The sequence below is a fragment of the Letharia columbiana genome, assembly GCF_014066305.1.
Source record: "Letharia columbiana isolate WasteWater2 chromosome Unknown Sc0000011_s2, whole genome shotgun sequence".
In the NCBI taxonomy this organism is placed as follows: domain Eukaryota; kingdom Fungi; phylum Ascomycota; class Lecanoromycetes; order Lecanorales; family Parmeliaceae; genus Letharia; species Letharia columbiana.
Window position 1 is genome coordinate 1,131,105 of NW_023501049.1, and position 15,471 is coordinate 1,146,575.

General features: G+C 39.6%; 7 protein-coding genes across 7 annotated transcripts; 4 read left to right on the forward strand and 3 right to left on the reverse strand.

Annotated features, from left to right (window-relative positions):
• Positions 1 to 106: 106 nt before the first annotated feature.
• Positions 107 to 995, forward strand: HO173_004518 (uncharacterized protein; the record flags this gene model as incomplete). Its single annotated transcript, XM_037306442.1, has 2 exons — positions 107 to 205; positions 261 to 995. The coding sequence occupies 2 exons, from the start codon at positions 107 to 109 to the stop codon at positions 993 to 995; spliced, it is 834 nt and encodes a 277-aa protein (XP_037166952.1).
• Positions 996 to 1,320: 325 nt separating this feature from the next.
• HO173_004519 (uncharacterized protein) lies at positions 1,321 to 2,226 on the forward strand (the record flags this gene model as incomplete). The annotated part of the gene is made up of 3 exons (XM_037306443.1): positions 1,321 to 1,358; positions 1,415 to 1,849; positions 1,908 to 2,226. The coding sequence occupies 3 exons, from the start codon at positions 1,321 to 1,323 to the stop codon at positions 2,224 to 2,226; spliced, it is 792 nt and encodes a 263-aa protein (XP_037166953.1).
• An 87-nt stretch (positions 2,227 to 2,313) lies between these two features.
• On the reverse strand, positions 2,314 to 3,154 carry HO173_004520 (uncharacterized protein; the record flags this gene model as incomplete). Its single annotated transcript, XM_037306444.1, has 5 exons — positions 2,314 to 2,479; positions 2,528 to 2,647; positions 2,700 to 2,766; positions 2,826 to 2,843; positions 2,902 to 3,154. The coding sequence occupies 5 exons, from the start codon at positions 3,152 to 3,154 to the stop codon at positions 2,314 to 2,316; spliced, it is 624 nt and encodes a 207-aa protein (XP_037166954.1).
• A 245-nt stretch (positions 3,155 to 3,399) lies between these two features.
• Positions 3,400 to 5,172, forward strand: HO173_004521 (uncharacterized protein; the record flags this gene model as incomplete). The annotated part of the gene is made up of 6 exons (XM_037306445.1): positions 3,400 to 3,546; positions 3,597 to 3,722; positions 3,777 to 3,854; positions 3,907 to 4,601; positions 4,661 to 5,017; positions 5,142 to 5,172. 6 exons carry the CDS (start codon positions 3,400 to 3,402, stop codon positions 5,170 to 5,172), a joined length of 1,434 nt encoding a protein of 477 aa, XP_037166955.1.
• A 482-nt stretch (positions 5,173 to 5,654) lies between these two features.
• On the reverse strand, positions 5,655 to 8,468 carry HO173_004522 (uncharacterized protein; the record flags this gene model as incomplete). Its single annotated transcript, XM_037306446.1, has 3 exons — positions 5,655 to 5,854; positions 5,910 to 7,517; positions 7,568 to 8,468. The coding sequence occupies 3 exons, from the start codon at positions 8,466 to 8,468 to the stop codon at positions 5,655 to 5,657; spliced, it is 2,709 nt and encodes a 902-aa protein (XP_037166956.1).
• Positions 8,469 to 8,770: 302 nt separating this feature from the next.
• Positions 8,771 to 9,244, forward strand: HO173_004523 (uncharacterized protein; the record flags this gene model as incomplete). Its single annotated transcript, XM_037306447.1, has 2 exons — positions 8,771 to 8,915; positions 8,973 to 9,244. 2 exons carry the CDS (start codon positions 8,771 to 8,773, stop codon positions 9,242 to 9,244), a joined length of 417 nt encoding a protein of 138 aa, XP_037166957.1.
• Positions 9,245 to 9,508: 264 nt separating this feature from the next.
• On the reverse strand, positions 9,509 to 10,288 carry HO173_004524 (uncharacterized protein; the record flags this gene model as incomplete). Its single annotated transcript, XM_037306448.1, has 2 exons — positions 9,509 to 9,974; positions 10,029 to 10,288. 2 exons carry the CDS (start codon positions 10,286 to 10,288, stop codon positions 9,509 to 9,511), a joined length of 726 nt encoding a protein of 241 aa, XP_037166958.1.
• Between the last annotated feature and the right edge of the window lie 5,183 nt (positions 10,289 to 15,471).

Here is a 15,471-nt window from a genome sequence, read left to right on the forward strand (position 1 = left end):
AATGTGGATTTGTTGTGTCTCGCTTGTACGAGTAGGGCTGAAAGATGCCTTGGCGCCGGACATCCCATGCTCTGAAACAATCTTCTATTTGAACAGCCCGGCAACCATGTCTTCAATGCGAAATGCAACACAGCGCCGCAATCATCGAGAACGAGGACAGCCATTAGAACGAGAAGCGAGGCTGGGAATCCTTGAGAAGCACAAGGTCCGCTGATCGATGTGTCTTGCAGTTTGTGCTCGCTTGCTAACGCAGGATACAGGATTACTCGCTAAGAAGCAAAAATCATAATGAAAATAAGAAGAGACTCAAGATTCTTAGGCAAAAGGCTGCCGAGCGAAACCCGGACGAGTTCTCCTATGGAATGCTGAGCAGGCAGTCGAGAAAAGGGCAGAAGTTAGCAGACCGGCAAAACCCGGTACTCGGCCAAGACGTGGTCAAATTATCGAAGACTCAGGACGCAGCATATGTCACTACTATGCTTCAAAAGACGAAGCGGGCACGGGCAAGATTAGAGCAGGAGTTTGTTCTAAGTGAGGACCAGGGTGCTGAAGTGCTGGGTGCGTCATCGAGTCAGGAAACGGGAAGCCATACGGTCTTCGTGGACAGTAGGGAGGAACAGACGCAGTACAAAGCGGCTGGAGAATTTGCTTTTCCGCCAGGTTCTGCAACGAGAAAGCCGGGATATTCTTCTATGAACGAGGAAGAGGACGACTCAGATGGGATGCCACTCATGCATTCGCCTAAAGAAGCTCCCAAGTCACGTCGTGCGGCCGAACGTCAAGAGCTTGCCTTGAAGCAAGGTAAGCTCCTGCGCAAGCAGCACAGAAAAGAGCAGAATGCACGAAGATCAAAGCTGGCGGCGCTAACCGCTCGGGAAAGGGACCTCTTTAAAGCGGAGAATGAGCTGGATCTCCAGCGAGCAAAGATGAGCAATAGCGTGGGCGGAACCACCAAGGCTGGGGTGAAATGGAAGGTGAGGGAAAGGAAAAAATAAAGGTAGAACCAGAACGTATATAAATGAGCGCTGAATATACCCCCCAAACGGTCATGCTTTCGAGTCCAGCCTCGATTTCGATTATCAAGCCATGAATATGCCGTGTGGAGACACAGCTACCCTCATCTCAGCAATGTGTCTAGACTCTAAAGCCATGAGATACCTTACCTCTCTTCTTGATGGGGTTCAAGAAATGAAGGCTTAGGGCAGAGAAGTAGGGCATGAGCAAAATGAACCTCGGCATCACCCACAAATGGTTCCCGCAGAAGTTTTGAGCACCAGCGTGCAACATTAGTACACAGCATTCAGACAAATCGGGTTGAAAATGAAGATTGAAGGGAGGACGTTTGTGGTTTCTGGGGGGTGAGTCGGTCGATTCCAACATTTTTGGTACAAATCTTTTAACCAACCGTTCAAAGTGCGTCAGGCCTGGGAAGAGCTACGGTACGACAACTTGTAGATAGAGACGGTTACGTTGCGATCCTTGATATGAACGAAGAGAGCGGTAAAGCCTTAGTCCAAGAGCTCGGCTCTAGTTCCACCAGGTTCTTCCAAGCAGATGTATCAGATACAGAAAGCATAGCAGCAGCTGTCAAGGGCACGAAGTCGTGGGTCCAGCAGACCGGCAAAGAGATAGGAGGCATCATAGCGGCTGCAGGAGTATCCACACCCGCGAAGATCATTGATCGTCATGGGGATCCTTTCGATATTAAAAGCTTTGATTTTGTTGTGAATATCAATGTGAGGGGGTCTATAGATCTAGTGAGGCAGCTATTGCCACATATGATCAAGGTGGAACCCGAGGCCCTAGATGGTGAAAGAGGTGTGGTGCTGCTCGTTAGTTCATCTGCGGCGTGAGTAAAGTATCCAATACGCCAAGCTTCATTTTAAGAATTCTAAAAATCCATATAGGTTCGATGGGCAGCCGGGTCAGGTCTCTTATGCAGCGTCAAAAGGAGCATTGGCATCACTGACCCTACCGTTGACAAGAGATCTCGCAAAATACGGAATCAGAGTCGTTACCATTGCACCAAGTCTTTTCGACTCTGGTATGACTGCTCTGATGAGCGACAAAGTAAGGGCAAGTTTGACCCGGGTCATGGAATTTCCGCTCAGACCAGGAAAACCCGATGAATTTGCAAGAATTGTAAGAGAGGGCATAGAAAACTCTATGCTGAACGGCGTGGTTATTCGGCTTGATGGTGGAATGAGAATGCCGAGCAAAATGTAGCAACGAAAGGACATTTGGAAAAACGCTCGTTTCAGTCCCTAATGCACCCCAAAAGATCATATACATGAAGATTCGGCTTTGAGTTCCCTAAGCGATCCATATCCTCTTAACCGCCTCAGTCAAGCCTACGTCATTCGTCTCGAACTCGTACAGTCCCACAGCCACGGTCAGAGTTGCCGCACGCAGACCCCACCAAAACAAGGCTCTGGTTTTCGGCAGTCGTTTCGATGGTATATAGTCAATGATTACGGACCTAGCAGTGTCAGCAAGGCTTCTCTCTAGACCGTAATGTTCCACATACTGAAAACCAATATGAGAGTGAATGAGGATGGTGGCGCAGAGGATTGCATCCGTGACAGGGTTAAGGGTCCCAGCAGCGAATGGAGCTACTGTCAAAGGTACTAGAGCAGCGGATATGAGTCTGTAGTCGTCTCGTCAGCTGGGATGTGATGGCTGTAGAATGATGCTCGTGCCTCTCAAAAGCCCAGTGGTAGCTCCCATGGGTGGGCGAAGGTTGGGGTATAGGTGCTGGATCATTTGCTGACTTTCTTCAGTATATGCAGCCATTTTGGGCTTATAGCCTATCTTGTAATATTTACCAGTCCCATCAATGATCTCTGCCAAGGAACATTAGCTTCCATACAGGTGCTTTGGTCCATGATCAATTGTACTCACGAGGGCCGGCAGGGAGGATGGGTCTTCGTCCACTGGCGTGAAAGCCTGCAACTCTGAGCATACTCGGCGGAATGCCCCTCAGTACATCGGATCTCAGAGGCAAGATGCGGCTCGCAATGGACTGGGTGCGAAAGCTAGAGCTATTGAGCTTGGAAAGAGCGTATGGCTGCGGGGCTCGTTTCCGGAGATCTCGACCTGCCGCCGGCGCAACACCCGATTGCCGAAGCAGCGAAGGCCGCACAATAGACGCCATTGTGCAGCTAATTGGGCTTGGAAGAGTGAGGAGAAATGTCTTTCAGCATTCCACCGCGGACTTGGGAGCGAAGTGAACGCTTGTCGGTTGGTGACGCCTTTGTTAGCGTAAAGCTTGGCGGTTGTGTTTGATTGGCCGAAAGAGTCCGCAGGAAGAATAAGGCAGTAGGCAATCTCAACTTCTGCTGGACTTGGAAGCTTGCAAGCTCGAGGCATCTTGTCCTTTCTTTATTTATTCCACAAGCCATGGCCTCTAGGCGACTGGCGCTCAACCTGAATCAGGCTTTGCGTAGTCGCGCGGCCCTCAAATCAATTCAGCCCATAAGAGGTTTCGCAACTCCAATCCACCAGGGCATCAATACCGAAAGCACAACTCTATCCAACGGACTGACCGTATGACTTACTCCAAATCAATTGCTGTTGGAAGCTTACGTATCCCTTAGATTGCTACTGAGCATTCTCCATGGGCACAAACCTCTACTGTTGGTGTCTGGATCGACGCAGGATCAAGGGCAGAGACAGACAAGACCAATGGCACAGCTCACTTCTTGGAGCACCTGGCATTCAAGGTAAATGGAAGTTTGCCTCTTCGCAAGTGTCTGCGAGCTCAACGTTGTGCATAGGGTACCAAGAATCGAACACAGCAGCAATTGGAGCTTGAGATTGAAAACATGGGAGGCCACTTGAATGCGTACACTTCTGTAAGGGTTACTTTTCACCATGTGTCGGAGCTGCACTAACACTCCAATATAGCGTGAAAATACCGTCTACTATGCCAAGTCCTTCAACTCCGATGTCTCTGCTACAGTCAACATACTCTCGGATATTTTGCAAAACTCCAAACTCGAGCCCCAAGCCATAGAGCGAGAACGTGATGTGATTTTACGAGAACAAGAGGAGGTCGACAAGCAGCTCGAGGAAGTCGTCTTTGATCATTTGCATGCCACCGCCTTCCAAGGTCAACCTTTAGGGCGGACCATTCTGGGACCAAAGGAGAACATTGCGAGCATCCAGCGGGATGACTTGGTCGGTTATATCACGAAGAATTATACTGCCGATCGTATGGTCCTGGTCGGCGCTGGTGGTGTCCCTCACAAGCAGTTGGTGGAGCTTGCGGAGAAGTACTTCTCCAATATACCAATGGAACCACCAACTAGAGCAGCTGCCTCAAGTGCTGCCGCTCAAAAGCAAATACCTGACTTCATTGGCTCTGAAGTCCGAGTGAGAGACGACACTATCCCAACAGCAAACATCGCCATTGCAGTTGAAGGTGTGAGCTGGAAAGACGATGATTATTTTACCGCGCTGGTCACGCAAGCAATCGTCGGCAATTGGGATAGGGCAATGGGTAATTCTCCCTACCTTGGCAGCAAGCTCAGTACCTTCATCCACGAGAACAAGTTGGCAAATAGCTTCATGAGCTTTTCTACCAGTTACAGTGATACAGGGTAAACCATGAAACTACTCAGCCCTCCCTCCACCGGGCTTTGCTGACCCAAATCTTTAGGTTGTGGGGCATATACCTTGTTACGGAGAACAAAACTCAAATCGACGACCTTGTCCATTTCACCCTTCGAGAGTGGTCCCGTCTTTCCTACAACGTTACTGAAGCCGAAACCGAACGAGCAAAGGCTCAGCTCAAAGCTTCCATCTTGCTCTCCCTTGACGGCACTACAGCCGTCGCGGAAGATATTGGCCGCCAGATCGTCACCACAGGCCGCCGCATGGACCCAGAGGAGGTAGAGAGGGTAGTCGGTAGTATAAGCGAGAAGGATGTCATGTCTTTTGCGAGGAGGAAACTTTGGGATCAAGATGTGGCAATCAGCGCTGTGGGGAGTATCGAGGGTTTGTTGGACTACAACCGGTACGTACATTCCGGACTGATTTTCCGTCTCCTTCCATCCAGTCTCTCTGCCTGACTCGCGAGACACTTCTGGGGAGCAAAGGTCAGTCGCCGCTAAGTTTTCTAATGCTGACTCCATACGCAGAATTAGGAACGACATGAGCCGCAATGCCTAAAGGCTGCGTTGCTCTAGTAGACCATGTTTCGAGAGTCCTGCACGCAGCCATTGTACAGATATCAGTACGAAATCCCTCGTACTTGTGACGTAAAACCCATCAGATGAAGCTACCTGTTGCCAAATTGTCCAACATTAGAGCAACCTATGCGCTAACACGAAGGCACGAACTCGCTCACAGTGTTGCGTAGATGGTGCTATTGACCGGAAGGGAAAAGGTGCCGTAAGGACACAGACCTCAAGCTGTTCAGCTATGTATAGAGGGTCAATAAGCATTTCTACCTCCTACTCTGAAATGATTGGGATGCATTGCTACCAGCTTTTCAAGTTTCGAATCCTCCATGGCTACTTCCTTGAAAGTCTCGAAAATTTATCCACGACCGCTCTGGATCGATGCCAAGTAATATCCGAGACACCACTGATGCTCTGCAAGATCCCTAATGCTTCCCGTTTGGCTATTTCTTTCAACTGTCCCAACGTATCTCACTCCTTGATCTCGTCCATTTCTTGCAGCCGTATACTGACTGCTCTCCGATGAGCCTCTAATTCTTCGACCTTGGCCAACTGCATGACAGCACTACTGACATTCTTCAATCCTTCTTGAGTCAAATTGGAGCTGGTTATATGCTTCGTGAATGATGAAAGGTTTACTCCTGAGTACTGTTTGGCGTAGCCATAAGTTGCTTGTGATTGAGTTAGCGGAGTGACTGGCAATGGGCTTGTAGCTGGGATTCATACGCAAAGAATGATTGGTGCCTGCAGAGTAATCTCCTACACTTTCAGGAGCCCAGGGTCCCACAAAAACACTTCCCGCATGATCAACTGAAGAAATTACGGACTCGGCATTTTCGACCTGCAGGATCAGGTGTTCTGGCGCGTAATCATTGCTGTATTCCATTGCCTCTGTGATGTCCTTGACCACCAGTGTCACCGAATGCTCGATGGCTCCTCGCACGATGTCCTTTCTTGGTAAGGCTATAGCTTGGGCGTGCAATTCATCTTCAAGGGCAGCTAGTTGCTCTTCCGATAGATCCACGGCAATCAATACGACCTGCGAATCAATACCATGTTCTGCTTGACTGAGGAGGTCCGAAGCCACAAACTTAGGATTTGCCGACTTGTCTGCAATGACTAACACCTCGCTCGGCCCAGCAGGCATATCGATACTGACGCCGGCCGTGGTATCATTGGAGACAACCATCTTTCCAGCGGTCACGAATTGATTACCAGGTCCAAGGATCTTGTCAACTTTGGAAATGGTCTCTGTCCCGTAAGCGAGGGCTGCAATAGCTTGTGCTCCTCCTGCAAGAACAATGCTCTCAGCGCCAATCTTGTGAGCGATATAGACAATCTCAGGTGTGATCGTGCCATCCCTGCGCGGGGGAGAGGCCAGAATGATCTTCTTGCAACCTGCGGCCATGGCAGGAACACCGAGCATCAACGCCGTCGAGGGCAAAATTGCTGTTCCGCCGGGCACATAGAGGCCAACCCTTTCTATTGGACGAGAGAATCGCGAGCAGACAACGCCGGGCATGGTCTCCACACGCAATGGCTTCTCCTCCATTTGTGCCACATGGAAACGGCGAATGTTCTCGTAGCTGACATTGATAGCGTCGATGGTCTCTTGGGGCAGTTGCATCAGATTTTGCGGAAACGGCGCACGAAGAATCGGTGAAGTCAGAGAAGTAGCTTTTTCGAATTTGTGCGTGTACCTCAAGACGGCGGTATCTCCGCCCTCACGAACCTCCTTGATGATAGGCTTGACAATATCCATAATATCATCAGTAGATCTTTGGGATGGACGCTGGAGTGCGTCCTTAATGATTCTGGCGTCAGTGTCTCTAGTCTTATATTGTTTCATCCGTATCCTTCTGTTTTGGAGGCCTGCAGCATCATCCTTTTCTTTCGGGACGGACGCTGCCTCTTTGAGAATCTCCTGTTCCGAATTTCCATGCAAGGCCCCTGCAGAGCCGTTGCTTGTATCTAGATGGCCAACCTTTTTGGCCCATTGAGGCTTAGCATCCCCTTTTCTTCTAGTAATCTTTGTACTCTTCAGATCGAGGTTATGTTCAATGTCTTCCATACTGACGCCTGCAGCAACGCACTTGGTCAGAGCAAAATAGAGTAGATCTCCAGCTTCAGCTGCAATATCCTTCTTGTCGGTTGCCTCACATAGCTCGCTTGCTTCTTCCATGATCTTAGCTTCGAGAAGCTTAGGTTCACTGAATAGTCTAGAAGTATAAGAGCCCGCAGGTGCTGATTCTTTGCGATTTTTTAGCGTTTGTTCGAGACGTGAGGCACCAGAATAAGGGCCGAAACAGGTTGAGGTCTTCAAGTGGCAGAAGCCTATCTCGTGTGAGTGACATAGGAGATGATTGAGAGCTAAATTACTATACCTTCTCCACGTTGTCTTACGTTGAACTGCAGAGCATCTGCATCACAGTCCATGAAGATATTGATCAGCTCCTGGGTATCTCCGCTCTCTTCACCCTTGATCCATATGCCATGACGGCGGCTGTGGTATACACCACGTCCTGTTCGCAACGCTACTTCTATACTTTTCTCATTGCTATATACCAGTCCCAGACAAATCCCATTCTCGTCAGTAACAACCGTGGGAAACAATCCGTCTGGTCGATCGCTACGGATTGCGGATGTGATCAAAACGTGAGCTGGCACAAGATCTGGGTACTTCTTGGGATCTGTTGTAAGCCCACTCGCAGGAATGATAGCCACATGACCATCCTTAACTGCCCTGATATAATCACTTTGGATGTTGTGGGTCAAAGTCACGTATCGACCAGGGTAATACCCGGTCTTGGACATCCGGTTCATCGTATCTAGCAGCTTCCAATCATGGACTCCTTGGATCTGGATGCCAATGGGTGTGTCTGGAATAGAAGCCTCGACTTTGCTAAGGATGTTCTTGGCGGTTTCTTCCGGTTCACCATCAGATTCCGAACGGTCAAAAGAAATGACAAGACGACCGAGATCCTGGCCTACAAGGAGACGATCTTCGACTATTGCTTTCATCTGCAAGGACGTTACGAAAACCTTAGCGCCGCCATTGTTCAGTAAGGATAGAATGTCTTCTAAAGACTCTAAGGCTGTACAATCGCAATAGATGGTGTAAAGATTGAAATTCTTGTGAAGGAAAGTGATTGCATCTTGCTGCGTTTCCGGCGTAGCGGTAATATGAACTCGGTGCAGGTAAGAGATTGTATTCAAAGCAAGGCCATTGTCTTCAGAAGAAGGAAGATTCTTGATGTCAATAGACACCAGATAATGTTCTGCCATGGATATCTCTTCCTCCACAAAAACCAAACCAGAAGATGAAGCTCCTATACAAACGACAGCGTTCGTTTGTTTGTTGGATAAAAAAATGGTTCGGTACTAAACTAGCTGGGAGATAAAATGATAAAATACACAGCTAGCGTAATATTCATGATAGGTATGTGAAAGCATGAACAGGAGCGCTTCCCAACTCATTTGCTTTCTACGTCACGCTCAACATGAAGTATATACTCATAACTCGCGTGCAACAGCAATACTACTCGGTTGATCATACCCAACACGCTCGGCTTCCGTGACCTGCAATCATGATGGCCAGACCCAAACCCGAATCTCTCCAATCAAGTCCTGTCCCCTCCCGAAATCCTCTCCCACTTTCTGCAGCCCAGGAATCTCAGGTAAGAGATCTCTATTATAAGAAAGTCCGAGGTCATTGTGCCAATGAGATACGGGGTACGTAAGATATCTATTCCTTCTACTTTGTGGCCGTTTTTCTAATCCAACGCCTAGACTTCGCATCATGTGCTACCAACCGCACTATTTCTGCAACCTGGGCATGTCGGAAACAGCGTCTGGCGATGAATTCGTGCATGATTCAATATGCATCACAAAAGGAGCAGGATGCGGCAAGAGAGGAGTGGTTCGCCAACATGGACTTGCGGCGACTTGAAATGGAAGAAAAAAGGCGTCAAAAGGTGGAGGCTGAGAAGTTCTTCAAGGAATGGTGGGATATCCCGAAGTCTTCAGGTCAAAACCAGGAAGATAAGGCCGAGAAGGACTGAGTAGGCATCGCTGGCATCTATTAGAATATGTGTATCAACAAATTGGGTGCAGGCATTTACGAATTTTGAGCAACGGACGTGGGAGGCAGGACATTGGTTGGCAATGACACTGTTACTGTTACTTAGTTAAGAAGGCATTTCTCTGCCTTTGGGTCCATCTGCTGTCTGCAAATCCCTAATCCTTACCAAGCCTCGAGCCTCAAGAACGCCTTCCAATGCACCGCTAAACCGCTTGCGCAAAGGAGACAAATTCACTGTTGAGCTTTATGGCTCCATGTCTCCGCCCGCTTCTGCATTGTTGCCGTCTCCGAAGATGTCCTCCATCCTGCCACCGCCTTCCTCATCTCCGCCATCATCGCCCTCGGCGCCTTCACCGTCGACGTCTTCCATTCTTTCCTCTTTTATTGCATCTTCCATCTCATCGTCCTCCTCATCCCATTCTTCGCGCAAATTCCAAGCAGCACCCGTTAGGCAATATTGCTCTGGCGGCAGCCTCATGCCCCAGTCTTTAGAAACTGGCGGTAACGCCACGCGGTTTTTTTCTTGCGCAATCTCATTGTAGAACTCCTTTGGCAATGTAGGGTTGAGTTGATAGTGTGTTCGACTGGCTATGCTCAATCGGAGTGCTGACAATGTGACGGAGCTCAACTCATTTTGTGCCGCAGCTTTACCAGAACCTGTGCCGGAACCCGAGGTCCCATAACCTTCGCTGACGAAATGAAGGGCATCCCTGGGATCAGTTGTTAACATATAGTGGTGATTGGAGCTCTCAGAGAATACTTACTGTAATGTCGAAGATGTATAGCGGTAGGCAAAATCCATAAGCTGGAGAGGGACTCGTTCTTGATAGGCATTCACACCGTAGTTTGAAAGAACAAGGTGTATGAGTCGGGCATCTCGAGGTCTCTTTGATTGGCCATTGTCCACCGGAGAGTTTGTGGTAAAGCTGGGGTTAATCAGATCCGCCGCTGTAGGTTCATCTTGACTAGACGATTGATTAGCTGCTGGATTGGCATCTGGAACAGCGCCATTGGCTTCCGCCATGATGAGCGCACAGCGCAGTCTGCAGATTGTAGCGAGCTAGAGGTGGTAGATGAATATACGTCGAAGTGCCTCGGCGAAAATGAAATTAAGATGCTTGAGGCAGGTCTACCGAGACAGGACTTATATATTTAATATTAAAGATATAGCCGCGGTAATTAAAAGGGTTTAGAATAAGAATATTAATACGCTAAGTCTCGATATAGTATAGCTAAGCTAGTTCGACGCGAATAAAGAGAAGTTATAATAAGAGTTTATTAATTATTAAATTAATATTTCTAGAGAAAGAAAATAAAGTATTAAAAGAAGATTTAGTTATCGATTTAGAATTATATAGCTATTATATCTATAATAAGTAGTATAGATCGAAGTAATACTTCGTATACTGGAAATACGATTACCTATTAACTATATACTCTAAAAAAAATTACTTAATATACGGGAAATGCTTAGAAAAATATTATTATAAAGAATATACGGTCGATACTCGTAAATACTCGATTTGCGAGGAACTATATAAGATTTAAAATAAGATATATATAGTAAAAAAGAGAGAGATAGCGAGAATAAGAATGGCGAGATAATAGATTTCTTTATAATTTATAATAATGAAGAAGATATTAATTAATTATCAAATAAGCGATTAATTAAGTAATTACTTTTAGAATATATTTAATTATAGATGAAATAAGGAATTTTTTTAAGACTAATATCTACGCGCGATAGATTAGTAGATAAAGATAGAATAGTTAATAGAGAAGAAATTAGAATATCGAATCTTAAAAGAATTATTATATCGAATCTTTAGTCGAATAAAAGAAGATATACTTTTATATTATTAATAAGGGCCTTACTTAAAAATAGATTATTCTTTAAAGTAGTAAACGAAGCTAAATAATATAAGAATGATATAATAATAGAGGAAATTAATAACTTCGAAAATGATAGATAGTCTCTAAGTTAAAAGAGTAGTAATAAGAGAATTACGATTCTCGTTAATAAGAATAAAAAGAGATATATTCGATTTATTAATAATTAAGAAAAGAAGAATACTTAGAAAGAGAATATAAATCTTATAGACTAGGCGGAGTGAGTAAGTAATATTAATAATAATATTAAGAAATAATAGTATACTTTAATTAGCTATTAATATTATAATATAATATAAGAAAATCTAGAATAATTATAATAGAACTCTTTAATAATAAAGAGATTTATAATATTAATATAGTAGTAATTTAGAAGTTCTAGAGAAACATTAATATAAATATATCGTATTATTCTCTAAAGAATAGATTTAACTTAATTTATCTTTATTATAATAATATATAAATATACTTCTATATTAATAAGAGAATATTATTAAAGTAATAATACTTATTATATTATTTATCGAATCTCTATACTCTTAATATTAAGTTTGAAAATAATAGAATTATATATATATATATAATATCTATAATCTCGACGATTAATAAATAGACGAACTTAATAAACTATATAAGACGCTTATAAAGTTTAAGAAGAATAAATAAATTATATTAGATAACTTTAATCTTTACTATATAATATAAAGAGAATTAAATACTTATATCGATAAGAGAGTAGAAAAACTAATACTTATAGCGAAAGAATTCGTTATAAAATAAGTATTATTAGTAGAAATAATAATATATAAAGAAAACTATTAAATAATAATAGATCTACTATTTATTACTTTAATATTAATAATAAATATTATTAACTATAATATCGAAAACGATTTCGAAAGCGAATCTAATTATCTTTTAATTTTTATAAAGTTTAAGCTAGTCGTAATAGAGTTAATATTAATAATACGTCGAAGCTTTAATAAATTAGACGTCGAGATTCTAAGAGAGATACTCGCTAGAGCTATAGTATTAAAAGAGTATCTAATTAATTTCTCGAGAAATAATAGAAATCTTATTAATAACGATATCGATTATTAAGTAATAGCTATTATTAACTCTATTTAAGCGACTATAGAGGAGTTTACTTCGATTATTAGATTATTACTATAATCTAGATTAGAATTTATATTGAAATATAAAAAAGTATAAAGATGTTATAAATCGCTAAAAAGAAGCTAGAGAATAACGCTTTTAAAGAAAGTATAGAATAAATATAAAGTCGTTAAGAACTTTAAAAATAATCTAATTAAGAGAACTATTAGAAAGGCGTTTAGAGAGTTTATAATAGAAATATACGAGTTATTATAAATAATATAAAAAAAGATTAAGTAGACTAGAAAATAACTTATAATATAGACGTATCTCCCTTCGCTATTTAATAAAGATAAATAAAAATATAACGAACTAGGTCTAAAGATAGATCTTCTTATAAAAACGTTCTTCTTATTATTAATATAGACGAAGTTAGATAATATTAGTATTAATATAATATACTTATAAGTTTATCTAATAGATATAATTATCGTAAATAAGATAAGAAAGACTATAATATAAGTATCGTTAAAGAGAGCCTTAAGAGAAGATACGATTCTTAATCTAATTTTTAAGAAGATTCTAAAGTCGTTACTTTCTTATTTATATAGAATATTTAATATATATTTAATAAACGACTACTATCTAGAGTACTTTAAAATATTAATAATAATTATTCTTTTAAAGTCGAGTAAGAATTACTCGATTTCTAAAGAATATTAATTAATAGCTTTACTTAATACTATAGAAAAGATAATAAAGTTTATTTTTATTAGAAGAATAGCGTATCTTGCGAAGATATATAAACTTCTATTAATTATATATATAAAAGATTATAGATTACGATTATATAAATACGATATTTATTATCTTCTAGAAAGAATATATTAAGCTTAGAACTCTAATAAAATAGTTATAATATTACTACTAGACGTTTCAGATATATATAATAAAATCTCTTATCCTCGACTACTCTATAATCTTCGAAAGTAAAAAATCAATATAAGAGTAGTTAACTAAATAGAATTATTCTTATTTAATAGAATAATAGTATTAAAAATAAGCGAATACTCTATATTAAAGACTCTTATAGTAATTAAAATTCCTTAAGAATTATCGCTATTATCTATACTTTATCTCTTCTATAACTTAGATCTTATTAATAAATATAATAGTTATATCGACTTAGAAACGATAGCTATTAACTTTATAGACGATATAGGCCTTCTAATAGTAAGAGACTTTATTAAGAAAAACTATAATATTCTTTATAAAATCTACGATAAAGTTTATATAAAGTAGACGTTATAATATAAATCGAAGTTTAATTCTAATAAATATTAACTATTATATCTTAGTAGAAAATAGAGATTTAGCTTAAATTATTCTTTATAATTTAATAAGAGATAATATATTAAAATAAGACGCTTTATTCGCTATCTAGAAGTTGAAATTAACTTTAAACTTCTATAAAGTTACTATAATAAGGAGATTCGATTTAAGACTATTAAAAGTATCGATATATTAGCGAGAATTATCGAATTAATATAAGATAATAATTATAAAAGTATAAGATAGCTCTATTAGATAGTAATTATTCTATAAATAATATATTATTACTTAGTATAATATTAGCTTAAAAATACTATCAATTATAATAAAATTTATCTCTTATCGCTATAAAGAATTTAATCTTAGATAGAGAGAAAAATAATTAAAGTATTTAAGGCTATATTTATTTTAGTACTTAATATAAAAGTATGTCTTCTATTAATTAAATAATAGCTAGATAAGATTATCTTAAAAGCTATCTTATAAATTACTATTAGTTTAGTATATAGCGAGATTATTAAGCTATAATTCGAGTAATAAAAATCTAAAAGAAAATCTAAGAAGAATAGAAAATTAAGTTTACTAAAGCGATATATTAATAGATTTAAAGAATAATATAATAATATTAATAAGATTAAGAAATTATATTCTTTTAGCGTCGCTCTTAATTAAGAGTCTTTTAAAATAATAATTTATAAGATTAAGAAAGTCGTTAAAGAATTAACTAAAAGATCGATTAATAAGAGTTATATAATAATATATATAGACGATAGCGGGATTAATAAAAAGATAAAAGCTTTAACTATATTATTAGATATTAATTCTACTTTTAATATTTATTTAAATTTAAATAACTAATATATAATATACTTAATAAAGTTATATAATATTCTTTAAGCTTTAACTATAATAATTATATATTAAATAAGATTATAACTTAATAGAGTTATAGTAAATATAAATAATTAAATATTAATTTAGACTATTAAAGACTTAAATAAATATTTAAGATAGATCTATATAATATAGATAGTATAGATTATTAATTCGCTAAGATATCTCGAGATAGTAATAGAATTATACTAAATTTCGATATATATTAATATCGATAATAATAAATAGATAAATAGAGAGGCGAAGAAGGTTACTAGCTAGTAAGAGTAAGTAATTTATAATAAAAGAGTAAAGATAAATATTAATAAAATAGTTTAATTATTAATTATATAGATAAAAATAATATCGATAATTAAGATAGCTATTAGAGATTACGTAATAAAATAATAGACTATTAAATAGATTAATAAGAAGCGAGATAGTATTCTTAGAAGAATTTAATTAATATTATCGAAATAAATATAACTTCTATATTTAAGAGTTAAGCGCGTTAAAACATCGCTAATAATATAAATAAGAATTAAGAAAATAGGTCTTAAGGCCTTTCTTTATAATCGATAAATATCGAATATAGAGAATAAAGAATATAAGTGTAGAGCGAAGTAGACGGCTTAATATATTCTTTATAAATATAAGCTATTTAATAAGAAGCGAGGAATATAATAAGTCGAAGAAAGAAGAAAGATAAAAGAGAAGATTATTACTTATAAGAATATACTAATAAAACCACGCTACGCCTTTATAGCGGCGGACTTTATAAGAAATATAGAGTTTATTAAGTAATATTAAGCTCTTAATAAGAATTAATAATAAGAATTTATTAGGGTAGACGGTTAAAAAGAAGAATACGATTAAGACGAAAAGGCCTTAGCGATATAGAATATACCTCTTTCTAAGGATTAAGTATCTAAGACGTAGAATTATAACGGTGACTTATATAGCCTTATTTATTTAAGATTATATGATTAGCCGAAAGGATCAGATAGATTACGTAAC